The sequence below is a fragment of the Periophthalmus magnuspinnatus genome, chromosome 13 (assembly GCF_009829125.3).
Source record: "Periophthalmus magnuspinnatus isolate fPerMag1 chromosome 13, fPerMag1.2.pri, whole genome shotgun sequence".
Classification (NCBI taxonomy): Eukaryota; Metazoa; Chordata; class Actinopteri; order Gobiiformes; family Gobiidae; genus Periophthalmus; species Periophthalmus magnuspinnatus.
Genome location: NC_047138.1, coordinates 875,428 through 889,022, shown reverse-complemented (window position 1 = coordinate 889,022; position 13,595 = coordinate 875,428). Strand labels below are relative to the sequence as shown.

Sequence of the window (13,595 nt, the reverse complement as noted above, 5' to 3'; positions counted from 1 at the left end):
TAAATAAATAAAATAAAAGATAAATAGATAAAATAAATGAACAGATACATAATATATTCAGATCTCGATTTTGGCTCGTAGATTTGACCAAAGAATGTTTTTCACTTTTGTTCCAAACATTGGAGCAGAAAAGTCCAGCTGAATTAAGTCTCGGTGAAACAGAAGCCGCTTTACCAACGTCTAAGCTTCAAATCTGTGCTTTCTGTCATCACTGGACTACGTCGTTCTATAGAAGTTCTTGTAAATCAGTGTAAAGCTTCAGTCTGGTTCATTTCACATAAAAAGCTGTAAACACAATAAAAGAGTCTGAGCCAGAGTAGAATGTATTAACAGCATTTATTCACTACATTTCCAGTGTTATTTTCCTAAGTAATTTCAACCCAACAGTAAGAACATCATTTTACATATGTACACGTTTACCATTGGTTTAATTATAGAGTCATTTTTTCTCTATGTACACGACCCAAGGACAGTCCAGAACAGAAAACTGCTTCTTCTAAACGTGTTTCTCTGTGCTGTGCCTCATTACTGCTGCGTATGGACAAACACCACCATCTGCAGCCACTTTGTCAAACCAGAGTTAAGGGTTAGGTTACAAAGTTAAGATCATTTGGAAAACACTGACAGACAAAATACTTATCAGACCTTAGTTTTCCGACTCCAGCTGCTGCACGAGAAGCTTTGATCAGGAAGAACAAAACTGGAACAATGTGGACGGACACAGCGAGACGATAAAGTTTAAATCAAAAAGAAAAATGCATTTGTGATGAGGACTTCTTAAGACTTTTGAAGAATAGGGAGAATAGTTCATTTTGTAAGAACAAGTTGTGTTTTTGAGTTTTTATAAATGTGAAGTCTGGTTCTTTAGGTCAGTGCAGTGTCCTCTGCACCGGGACAAACGAAATCATGATGAAAACCAAGACCCTCAGTCGTCCAGGTCTGATCCACAGGAAACAACGAAGTTAAATCTGGACAACTGGACAAATCTCACAGGAGGAAACGTCTTCACTCCTACGAGATTTGTCCAGTTGACAGATTTAACTTCGTTGTTTGCCGAGGCCAATCATGTTTGTTTCACTTTTATTAGCTGTGATGACGTCTGTGCAGGTTAATATTTAGTCGTTATTGTCTTAGTTCTGCAACATTGAGACTTAAACCTTAGCAGAGCCGTGGCAGTTCATGTTCTGTAAATGTGCGTTCTTAAAAACACATGAGCCGTTCTGTAAGTGCGATGTCCAGGCAACTGTGTAAAGAAACATTTTCCTGGTCAAAAATCTGCTTTTCTTGTGGTCGTGTGTGTTGGAGCACCTTCAGTGTGACATGAGCACAAATGGATTTGTTCTTCGACACAGAAACAGTGAAATTAAACAAAAATATCACACATTGCATGAACCGCAGAGTCAGATATTGCATCGTACATAAAACAAACATTAGTTGGTGCATTAGTAAGTGCACAATATGAAGATTGCTAAATTAAATCTTATTGAGTTTTGGTAAAACTACTCCACAGTGAAGCTTCCCCAGAAACATTTTCACTTAAATATGGCCATGAAAGAAGCTCTGGATCTGAACTCACTGCTGCCATTGAGTTTTACAATAAAAAGGAGTCTGTTATTAAATATAGATCTGTTTCTCTATAAAGCATTTATGAAATAAGACATCCTGCCGTCCACGTCGGGTAAGAGCAGCGAGTGAGCACAGTGACAATTAAAGAAAAGAACAACACAAACCACTGTCCAGCCTCGTCTCTGTGGTTTAAGAGTTTGGATGAAGTTTATCACTCGTAAGACAAAAGAAAATGGTTGTTTGAAACAGCAATTTTGATATAAAGTTGCTTTTAAAAAAGTGCTAAAATATAATTATCACCTTTGCATTCAGTGTTTTCTATTGCACCAGGAAAACCCCTAAAACAAACTAAGGCCATTTCACTCAGTGTTTCATTCTCATGCTCCTGCTTTTCCAAACATTCCACATTATTACTGTTATTAAAGAAACAAGTCAAACAAGTGTTAAAGAAAATCATGTCAGAACTCAGTAGACACATGCATTTTTGGACTGCAGCTCCTCTGACCATGCAGCAGGGACGACTCTTTGTGTTTCAAATAAAAACAAACCAAAGACAAAAACAAAACAACAAATGTATGAACGATCCAGCCCTGAAGGAGAGTCCAGTGACATCATCCAGTGGAAAACATCTCCCACGAGAAACGACCGAAGGAACAGTCCTGTGTCTCACAAAAAGAGTCGAGTCTGAGCCGTCGCCTCGAGTGTCTGTGTCTGTGTCCACGTCCACTCAGAGACACAGGGACACGGGGACACAGAGACACAGCTGTAAAGGGCGGGGGCTGCTTCAGCCCATATGTTTACCTCTCCACCTCACACTGTAGTACCAGGCCTCACCGCAGTGAGGGACAGGACCTCAGACCTCAGACCAGGGACCCCGCTCTGCTCTGGGCCGGGACCATCACCGGCACCGCCCCCATGCGCTCCAGCGTGGCCTGACTCACGGCGTACGAGTGTGTGTGCTGCCCGTGCGCGGACGTGACCACGGGCTTCAGGCTCACGGAGCCGTTAGAGCGGATGGCCGGAGGCGAGGGGGCGGAGTTTGTGGTGACCACCAGTGTCTTAGGAGGGGGCAGGGTGTGGCTGCCGTTAGCGAACAGCGTGGAGCTCTGAGCGGGCTGCGTGTGTCGGGACAGAGGGGCGGAGCCTGGAGCCGTGGAGCTGTGTGCTGCGCTCTGAGGCTGTCCATGAGCTCCGTGATGAGTCCCATGTGTCCCGTGTGTCCCGTGTGTCCCGTGTGTCCCGTGTCCTCCATGTCCTCCGTGTGTCCCGTGTGTCCCGTGCCCTGGGTGTGTCCCGTGGCCCCCATGTCCCGCATGAGTTCCATGTCCCGCATGAGTTCCATGTCCTGTATTTGTTCCATGTCCCGCATTAGTCCCATGTCCCGGGTGTGTCCCGTGCGTTGCCGTGGCGGCGGGGGCGGTGGAGAAGGTCTGCCTCGTGTCCCCGTTGTAGCGCGTGTATGAGTTGGTGTCGTAGTTGGGTTTGGGGTTGTGCCAGTAGCGGCTGTTGTAGGTGTTGGTGGAGGTGAGCGTGTCGTTCTCAGAGGACGAGGCGTCGGCGTGAAACGCCTTCACTGAAGAAGACCTCTTTGGAGGAAGATCGTCCTCTCTGCAGAACACAGGGACAAACGTCAGTCTCTCCAGGCGTGTGTAAGACACATAAAAGAATATTATGGAACTAAAAAGGAGCGATTAAATCATTATGAAAAATGAATAAGTTTAACTCTGTAAAGTGTTAAAAGAGACTGGAATATGTCAAAATGCAGAAGCTGCATAATTATGTTTCATAATTATGTTTCATTTGAGTTAAATCTCAAACCGTCCTGTGAACTCCAGAACCATGTTACACTAATGATCTGTTTGATGCATAGACGACTGGTGCAGGAACACGGCTTGTTATAATTTAATGTAATCTCAGTTTTGCTGCAGTGTGTGAACAGTTTTGTACAGACATGTTCTTCATCTTAAATCAAACAGATGTTTCTCCAGTCGAGCACAAGAGCCACATTTATCTTCCAAATGATTCAGACGATGATCTGAGGCAGTGAGTCTCCAGAGACAGAGACTCTGCTCTTGGAATTATTGGAGCAAAGGTTTGGAGATTCATTTAGTAACACTGCACAGACATGTGTCATAAACATGTGTCCAATAAACATAAAGACGACACATAAGTCTCCAAAAATGCCACACATTTCACATAAAGAGTTCTCTGGTCTTGAGTCGTGACAGTGAACTTGCTCAGCTGGAGCAGGTTGTGGAGTCCTTTTTTTGCTAAACAGACCTGATTTCATTGGGAATCTCCTCCTCGTCGTATTTGTTCTTGTTTCTCCAGTAAAACAAAGTGACCACCACTAACAGAGCACAGATGATGATGGCCAGGACCCCGGTGGCGATGGTCCCTGCGATGAGACCGACGCTCTGAGGCTGAGCTGCAGGACAGAGGGAAAAGACGGGGACATTAATGGACTCACTGTGACTCACAAGTAGAAGAAAAGTCACACGGTTTAAAGAGTTTGACAATAACCACCTGTCCACTACATGATTTTGTCGTCTTAAAGGAGCTGTGGAGTAAAGTAAATCATGTTTCTTTGATGGATAATTAGCATGTTCAGAGCTAACTTTTATTATGTTTTGTTTTGTCTCTTGTCGTTTGTGCTCTGCCTTTTTAAACCACGTGTCAAATTCACAGACTACAGGTTTGGAAAGACGCGGCTTTGACTCTCGCCGTCTGTTTTTCAGTCTCATTTGATCCAGTTTCTTGCGACAGCCCCTGACAGACAGACATAGCACTTAGCTGTCACTTAGCCTTCTGCTCCCACAAAGAAAATAAGAGTCTCAAACGCTGACAGTGCTTCTTCTTGTCAGGATATCCAATCACTTTGACCTTCTTTCGCTCTAAAACAGGTCTTTGAGCGATACCACACTGATGCCGTCCCTCAGCGGCTCGGTCCTTGTCTTTCATTATTCTTTTGTTTTGTTGATCCATCAGTGAGACAAGTGCCAATCAGAGAAAGACTTTGAGCTAAGAACTTTCCCCTCAGAGTCAAACAAACAGGGTCAGGCCTGATGTGAGCGACTCGTGTCACTTAGAGGAAATAGAGCTGTTTCCAGAGATTTATGAATGAAATATGAACAAATCAAAGCCTTTGTCGTGTTAAATTATTCTAATGGGAATAACAGTTTGTCCAGACGTCCTGATCGTCCACTCAAGTTCATTTAATCTTCACATAATTCGTTTTAATACATTATTTTTCCAGACCAAAGTTTGTTTTCGACTGCTCTCTAGCGCTCTTCCTCAGTGTGGTCACGTGATGTTACTGCGGCGTGTCCGTTCAGCTGATTTAAACCGGTTTTGAAGCCGTTTTCCTGCAGGTGGAGGCAGAACGACAGCGCCATCTGCAGTCTGACGTCTTCAGGACAGTGTCACAGGTGTGTGAGAGTAAAACGACGCCCTCGTCCCGGTTTAAAGTCCCGTGGACATGTTTCTGTATTTCGATTGGCTCCTTAATCCAGAGACGATGTTTGTTGTCGTTTGTCCCTGTGTAACATCAGGTGACCACCACCGTGAGGCGCTAGTGAGCAGTTGAAACTATCAGGGATGAAACAAACTAAACTTTATTTTTAAAAAAAGATCATCATTTTGCAATAGCCTTATACGTTTATATGTTAAAAATGAAATAAAATGATACAATCAGATAATAAAATAAGATATTTTACTTTATTATTTTATTTTATTATGATAATAAAATAAAATAATAAAATAAAAACATAAGATAAAAAATAAAATAAGATAAATAAAAATAAGATTAAAAAAAGATAAAATGAAATAAAATACAAAACAAAAAATAAAATTTAATTAAACAAAATAAAATAAAATTTAATTAAACAAAATAAAATAAAATTTAATTAAAATTAATTAAAATTAATTAAATAACATTTTAAAACATCGAGATTAGGGATAAAAAAAATTTAAAAATCAAAATGTTGTACGTGGCAGGCAGAAATTCCGCCTTTTGGCCCGTCTCCCTGTACTCTGTCTGGTGAATATATATATATGGAGTATATATAACAGCGTGGCGGCGTCTGACGCAGCAGGACTTACGTGCGAGCACCTCCACGTTGAGCAGACAGGTGCTCTTGCCGATGGTGTTGCTGGAGGTGCACTGGTAAAGTCCTGAGGTGCTGGTGCTGATGTTTCTGAGGGTCACGGTTCCCTGCATCTGGTCTGAAAGAAAAAACACAAAATCAAAGAGACAAAATCATTACGTAAACGAGAATCTGCACAGGGAAGTAATGTGAAAAGTCCTTTTATTCACAAATGAGAAAAGAGCTGAATTTGGGGTTAGTGATCTGCACACCACCCGACAGAGGAGCTTTTGACTGTTTTCTTTAGTTTACTCCTAGTTTCTGGACGTTAGCTCGAGGTTCAAGTGTACACATGTTTGGTGACAGTAATATTACATTTAAACATTGTACTTTTGAGTAGTATAAGAAGTACTTTTGTTTAAACAGCAGAATCCCATTTCCCTTTATATCAGTTTGATTATGTAAGTGTTTTATAATAAATTAAAGGCCCTAAACAAACTATTTTGAGCCTTAATCCATGTTCGAATGTTCTAATTGTTTCATTCACACATGTTTGAGTAATTCTGCTGTATTAGTCTGTCTCTCAAACGCTCTGTTCCACCTTGTGATGTCATCAAGTGGTAGTTTAAGTGAACAGCTCCTTTAAGATCAGTGGCAATTCCAGATTCACTGAAATGATCCGAATGATTCTGTAAATGAAGGTGTGTGGAGTTTAAAAACACAGCGGAGCACTTCCTGTATCGCCACATGATGACATCACGAGGTGGAACAGAGTGTTTAGTGTTTGAGAGAAGAAATCTAATGTAAATCTGCAGGTTTGTGTGTTAAACGTGTGAGAATGGAACAAAACACAACCGCAGAAATGTTTTTGATGAGGAAATATTACGAAAATAGCGTCATATGAGCTGGAAAAGTCACGATTTTGCACCAAATGGCACAAAATAAAACGTAACTCTGGATGTTTTGGCTCCAGTGTCAAAACTCGGCTGAGCTCTGCACAGCTCGGCGTGTGTGGACCCTGAGTCGTCCAGGTGTTTTGCTAAAGCTCGGTGGTGCGCAGACGTAACACGATGTTGATGACGTTCGGTGGCTTCACTTCACAGTTGGAAAAGATCGGAAAGTTCACAAAAACAGCGCGAACCGACGCTGAAAAACCAAACGCTCTCGTCCTCACGGCTCAGTTTTCAGCGTAAGTTCGACACTGATATTATTCACTGAGTCACAAACACTTCACCACGCGTCACCCCGCAGGGTCAGGGGTCAGCGGGTGGGCGGGGCTTGGACAGGAAGTGGAGATGACCCGTTATCATTTCTCACGTGTGTGATTTACCGGCGAAGGTCGGGCAAAGGGGCACGCCGATGGCCAGCCTGTGTGTAGTACCTTGCATGGCGTTGTGGGGCAGTTTTGGGAGGGCGTCGACCTTCTCCCAGGAGTACGACGGCGTGGGGATGGCTTCCTCTGAGCTGCAGAACAACGTGATGTCACTGCCGACGTCGAGGGCGCCCTGGATGCGACACGCCGGCGCCGACGGGGGCACTGGCAGATGGAGAGAGAGAGGAGCGGTCAGCGGGCGACACACGCCAACGGCTTTTTCTACTTCTGCGATCAACAAAATGAGCACAGTTTCCATGGCAACCGATGATTTTGAATGGGCCCCGAAACGCTGGATATCAAAATGATGAAAAGTGAGGACCGTAACCATAGAAATTAACAATTCAAAGCAAAATGTTATGTGTTTGGAGTCGACTGTCCTCAAAATGGCACCGGGTAACAGGAAAGTGAAGTCCATCCATACTTAAATGATGTTTATTTGCTTTTACCTTTGAATATTGAACATTAAGAGCTTTTATTAATCAAACAATCAATCTCTGGTCATTTGCTAAAAGGCTTTAACTTTGTGAGTGTTTTCTATCTGTGAAATACTAAAAATGCAGTAAATATGTTTAACGTGTGAAGGTTTTAGATTCGTTTATGACAGAAAAGCACAGAATGTTCCTCTCAGTCTAATCTGACTCTGCTCATGTTAAACACACTGGAAAATACTGTCTGTACTTTTAAACTTTATAATTATGGGCAGAAAAATGTGCTGCTGCGCTGTCAAATAGAGGTATGTCTAAAAAAAACAAAAAACTAAAATAAGTAATTTAGGAGTAAAAAACAAAAGCCAAAAAAAATAAATAAATAAATAAATAAAATAATAATACAATAATTTTGGAGTTTAAAAAAATAAATAAATAAAAATGAGTTACAGTAATTTAGGAGTTTAGGAGTAAAAAACAAAAGCAAAAAATAAAAATAAAAAAATAAATAAAATAATAATAATACAGTAATTTAGGAGTAAAATAAATAAATAAATAAAAATAAGTTACAGTAATTTAGGAGTTTAGGAGTAAAAAACAAAAGCAAAAAAAATAAATAAAATAATAATAATACAGTAATTTAGGAGTAAAAAAATAAAAATAAAAATAAGTTACAATAATTTAGGAGTTTAGGAGTAAAAAAAAAGAAGAAGTTCAACAAAAAAAATTAAGTTAAAATAATTTAGAAAAGGAAAAAAACTGAAGAGAGATTAAAATCCTTAATGCTGCAGTATGTAACTCATCTACTGGAGGATCTGCAACCAGTTTGTTTCCATGGAGTCGTTATTGTGTGGTCTGAAATGTTCAACAGTGTGGCATTAGTTATATACGGCCAAGTTACAGGTCAGATCTGTGGAGAGGCCACACTCCCACAGCAAGAATGTTTGTTTTTCAAGATATTTTTGACCAGTAAAAACAACAAAACAAAATAAATGTGAAGTAGATCATCTCAGTGCCAAAGTGTGATACTGTGGAATAAGTGTCACAAAGGCAAAGCTCTACCCACCAGGAAAGTTACAGAGTGCATCTTTATAATGCGCTTAAAAAATAAATAAATAAATAAATAAATAAATAAATAAATAAATAAATAAATAAATAAATAAATAAATAAATAAATAAAATAATAATAATAATAATAATAATAAATGTTCATGATTTGTGCCCCTCTTTGGAAATACTCTGTGGAAATGTTTATCTCTGAATGTAACTACTGCTGTAAAACAATAAAATACATATATTACAAACGCTTTTTTTTTTTTTTTTTTTTTTAATTTATCTCATGTACCCAGGACGGTGAGCCCCACGACCCCGATGTTGCGTCCTCCTCCGTCGGGGAAGTTGTTGACCAGGCACTGGTACGTCCCCGTGTCCGACAGCTGAGTGTTGTTGATGATGATGGAGGCACTTGTGCTGGGCATGACGACCGAAAAACCCACACGACCTTTGAGCTGGTTGGAGACGGGGAACACCTGCCCGTTCTGGTAGATTATCACCTGGATTAAACAGAAAAACAGATTAAAAATGTGTCTTTTATAGTTTTGTTAAGAGTGTGTTACCACCATCTGCCACTAGAGGGAGACTTTATCCTGCTAAATGACTCACAGGGGTTTGTTCTACATGGACAGAGACATGAACAGACTTTAAAGACACTGAACAGACAGAGGAAACACTAAAAACCTTTGATTTGAAAGTATCTATTTCTACTTCACTGAATAATCCACAGAGACAATCTAAAAGTGCCTCTGTGCTACGACGTCTGTGCTCTTTAGATAAAAGCCTCCTCTAAATGGTTTGCATTATTCAAAAACACGTCAACTTCCAAACATACAAACTACAGCCTGAGTCCAGAAGCAGAATCCAAGAAGTATCAGTGTAAAAGTATCAGAGGAGCAACATGGAGATGCTCAGGGAGTCGGGCGGAGGGGAGATGATGATGGTGGAGATGTGGATTTAACGTGATGGTACAGGACATTTATTCATGGGTTTCAGATAAATTAAGACTGTTACCGGAGTGAGACACATTTTAAAACTTAATATTATGTCTTTCAAATGAGGAAAAATGGTCAAATTCCATGTAACAAGACGCTGATTCCCATAAATACCGAATAAAACAAAGAATAATGGATCATTCTGATGTTCTTTTGTGCTCTTTGACAGAAAAACTACAAGTAAATGGCAAATAGTCACATTTTTACACACTCACACATTCATACTTCAGTGTAAACAGACTCTGGGGGTGACGGGGGTTAAGTGTCTTGCCCAAAGACACAACGGCAGTATTCATCAGTGGGAGATGGGAACTGGAACTGAGCCATTTTCGCCTTTGTAGCAGAAAAACACAAAAATCTTTCTTGTCCTGCGTAAAAATAAATAAAATATTGCTGCGTACGGTGGCCCAGAGGCACATTTAGATTTATTTTAATGTTTAATGTTAGTATTGCATAAAATATCAGTTTTAGGGATGTACAGTTAATCACACTTTGAGCTGCAGCAGTTTTCACATCACAACAAGCTCCAGTTATTTAGATAAAATAACTAAATATCATGTGTTTTTATGGAAAAGTCTCATGGCGGATGTAGTTTAGACCGACACAAACGCAGCTACTTCATTATTTTATCAGTTTATGTTCCAGTTTTCTCTCTGGAGATGCTTCAGGACTGTGCACAGAAACACTTTGTAAACGTAAATTGCAAAAAAAAATCCTTCATTTTCAGCTTTGACAAACTCTTCTCTGCCTGAAAGACGCTGATCTCTGGACGTTAAACAAGTTTGACACCGACTGAAACGGAGAGCGACTGGTTTGTTTCAAAAGCCATCGCCTGGTAACAAAATTAGCCCGAGCGGCTCTTTTGTGCGAGCGACCCACATGCAAAACGGCTCTCACCCTCAGCTGGCCTCAAACAAAAGATGAAGAGGACACACACACACACACACACACACACACACACACACACACACATTTCCCAGGCCGCACACAGGACGAGGAAATCAGAGGGGCTATTCAGTTTGGTGAAAAGACCCCTCATTGAAGCGTTCAAAGCACCAGCCTGCAAAACAACCGGTGCATGTGTGCGGAAATGTGCGTGTGCGCCCTCTACTGACGCGTTTTATAATCACCCGCCTGCAATTTCCTGAGTGAAGCTTTGTCGTCCTTTGTGCAGATGAATAGAGGCTCCTGTACGAGGGGCTGGGTCTGCGTCCACGATGTACAGAGATTATTTAACTTTATGTCTCTGCAAACGCTGGAGTCACTGGGTAAAATCTGAGCTAGAATTTGGTTTTGAACAGTTACAATAAACGTCACATTTAGTCCCTGTGAGGATAAAGTTCGAGAAATTAAACTTTTCATATGAGAAAAACTGTATTTCCCAAACTCATCGTGCTCTGTGAGGTCAGAACTTTACTGCTTTTACTTCATTATGTTCCACTACTGCATGTAAAGTACTATACATAAGTACAGATACCTAAAACGTGTACTTGAGTAAAAAGTGGATATGTTGTACTTTTGCTTCAGTACATGAAAAGTAAAAGTATTTTTCATTATTGTTTGAGACCTGCAGAAAAAGCTGAAACAAAAATGACTAAAAATATAGTAATAAAAACAGCTCCAACTGTATCTGTTTATGATCCCAGTCTGTCCTGTCCTGAGTGTCCAGTCTCTGTCCCTTTGTCCTCCAGGTGCAGTTTGTTTGTTCATTAGTTGCAGGTGAGAAGAGCCTGAGTCTCCGCCCACGTCCAGACTCTGACACAGAAGGAGGAAACAGGACGGGATGCAGGACAGGACACAGGACAGGACACGGGACAGGACGCGGGACGGGACGCGGGACGGGACGCGGGACGGGACGCGGGACGGGACGCGGGACGGGACGCGGGACGGGACGCGGGACAGAACGCGGGACAGAACACGGGACAGAACGCGGGACAGGACGCGGGACAGGACGCAGGACAGAAAACAGGACAGGATGCAGGACGGGACGCAGGACACAGGACAGAACGCAGGACAGAAAGCAGGACAGGACACAGGACAGGACGCAGAACGCAGGACAGGGGACGCAGGACAGAACGCAGGACAGGACACAGGACAGACTGGGATCATGACTCTGTTCAACACAATTCAGCACAAATCTTTGTCAAATCCACACGTCTGCAGCTCAAAACTCTAAATCTGTGTGAAATACTTTAAAAAATGTACTTAAATACCCATTTACTTCACTTTTTTAATACTTTAAGTGGATTTTTTATGTGAAACTTTGACTTTTACTTGAGATTTTTTTTTTTTGCTCCAATATCTGTAGTTTTACAAAAAGTAGTAACAAAATTGAGTTGTTGTTCCATCACTGTGTAAAATGTCAGTGTTTTGAGGATAAAAGTGTAATTAAATTTAATTCTTCTTCTAAAAAACTCAGTCGTCATAGTTTTAAAAAGTGTTGTGATTGTTCAAACTCACATGCACAACTGTTATTTACTGAAAACCTTATGAAAAACTGTGACTTTTCTGCTGTTTTCCTCCGGCCTGTTTCCATGGACACGGACATTTCATTTATTTATCTGAGAGAGGCACCGGTCCACGTTACAGGTCAGATCTGTGGAGAGATCGCCCCCCTCAGGTCGTTTGAAAGCAAATAAAAACACCAGCCATTAAATAAATGCTGGATACTGTCTGTTTAATGCCATATTGAGGAACTTTGCAGGGAAATGACCCACATGGAGAGAAGCCCCACAGTGTCCCACAGAGTTTTCCTCCTGCTGTTTCTGCTCAACTTAAAATCTTGAATGTGACAAACAGAAGCTTCTTGTCTCTGCACCTCCAGTGTCGTTAGCCGTCGTTAGCCGCCGTTAGCCGTCGTTAGCCGCCGTTAGCCGTCGTTAGCCGCCGTTAGCCGCCGTTAGCTTGGCCTCTTTTCCCTCTTTGACAGTCACAGGCTGATGACACAATATAATCTGCACTGTGTGAAAGTGATCCAATCAATGAGCAGCATCACACTGCAGCGCTCAGTGTGTAGAGTGTGTGTGTGTGTGTGTGTGTGTAGTGTGTGTGTGTGCAGAGTGTGTGTGCAGTGTGTGCGTCGTGTGCATGAATGAACCAGGATTAGAGGGACCTTTGATTTCACTTATTGTCTGAGCTAAAAGTCTGACTCAAACCAGGCCAAACTGAAGCATCGGACAAAGAGCCGGATCATTTTACAGATAAACGAGGCTGAAATGTCCAGACTGTGATTGGAATAAAACTGTTACAGACATAAATACAAGAGGAGATTTATATTTTATACTTTCACTTCACAATGTGCCGTGTTTATATTTGACCCTATTCAAACATATTATTTCTGTTATATATATTCTAGATTTACAAAAGTGTATTTAAGCGGCTCTGTCAGCTCAGTTTAACATGATCAGAGCAAATAAACCTCCTTTTAAACAGATTTTTAAAATATTGAGACAGATCCAGGTGACAGTGAAAGGCTGTTTGTCTGATCAGCTCCTGTGACTGGACCCACTCCAGACACGACAACCTCCAGTTAGAAAAGACACAAGGATCATAAAGAGTAAATAAAAGAGTAAAGTGAATAAACAACAAGGACGTGCTCATCTACTACAGGCCATAGAAATGTATCCACAACATGACACATGTACTTCATCAGCACAGAGGGAAAAGAGAAAAGGACTTTGAGTTTTATATAAAGTCACAACAGAATCACATTTTAACTTAAAAAAAAGGTTTTAAAAGGAATTTTATTTATTTATGCTCCTTAATATTCTGATACGTTAGAGCCACATGAACCAACCAGGACTAAACCGGGACTAAACCAGGACTAAACCAGGACTAAACCAGGACTAAACCAGGACTAAACTGGGACGAAACCAGGACAAAAGCGGGACTAAACCGGGACTAAACCAGGACTAAACCAGGACTAAACCAGGACTAAACCAGGTCTAAACCAGGTCTAAACCAGGACTAGACCGGGACTAAACCAGGACTAAACCAGGTCTAAACCAGGACTAAACCAGGACTAGACCGGGACTAAACCAGGACTAAACCAGGTCTAAATCGGGACTAAACCAGGACTAAACCAGGACGAAACTGG

At 41.3% G+C, this 13,595-nt stretch overlaps 1 protein-coding gene across 1 annotated transcript in view; it reads right to left on the bottom strand.

Annotated features, from left to right (window-relative positions):
- Window positions 1–319: 319 nt before the first annotated feature.
- The window catches only part of igsf11 (immunoglobulin superfamily member 11), a 207,726-nt gene continuing 194,450 nt past the window's right edge, over window positions 320–13,595 (bottom strand). The window contains exons 4-8 of the mRNA XM_055226133.1: window positions 8,797–9,004; window positions 7,033–7,188; window positions 5,668–5,790; window positions 3,847–3,994; window positions 320–3,174 (exon numbers count right to left, since the gene is read on the bottom strand). Coding sequence (XP_055082108.1) covers window positions 2,427–3,174; window positions 3,847–3,994; window positions 5,668–5,790; window positions 7,033–7,188; window positions 8,797–9,004 — 1,383 coding nt within the window. The 3' untranslated portion in view covers window positions 320–2,426. The remainder of the gene's footprint in view (window positions 3,175–3,846; window positions 3,995–5,667; window positions 5,791–7,032; window positions 7,189–8,796; window positions 9,005–13,595) is intronic.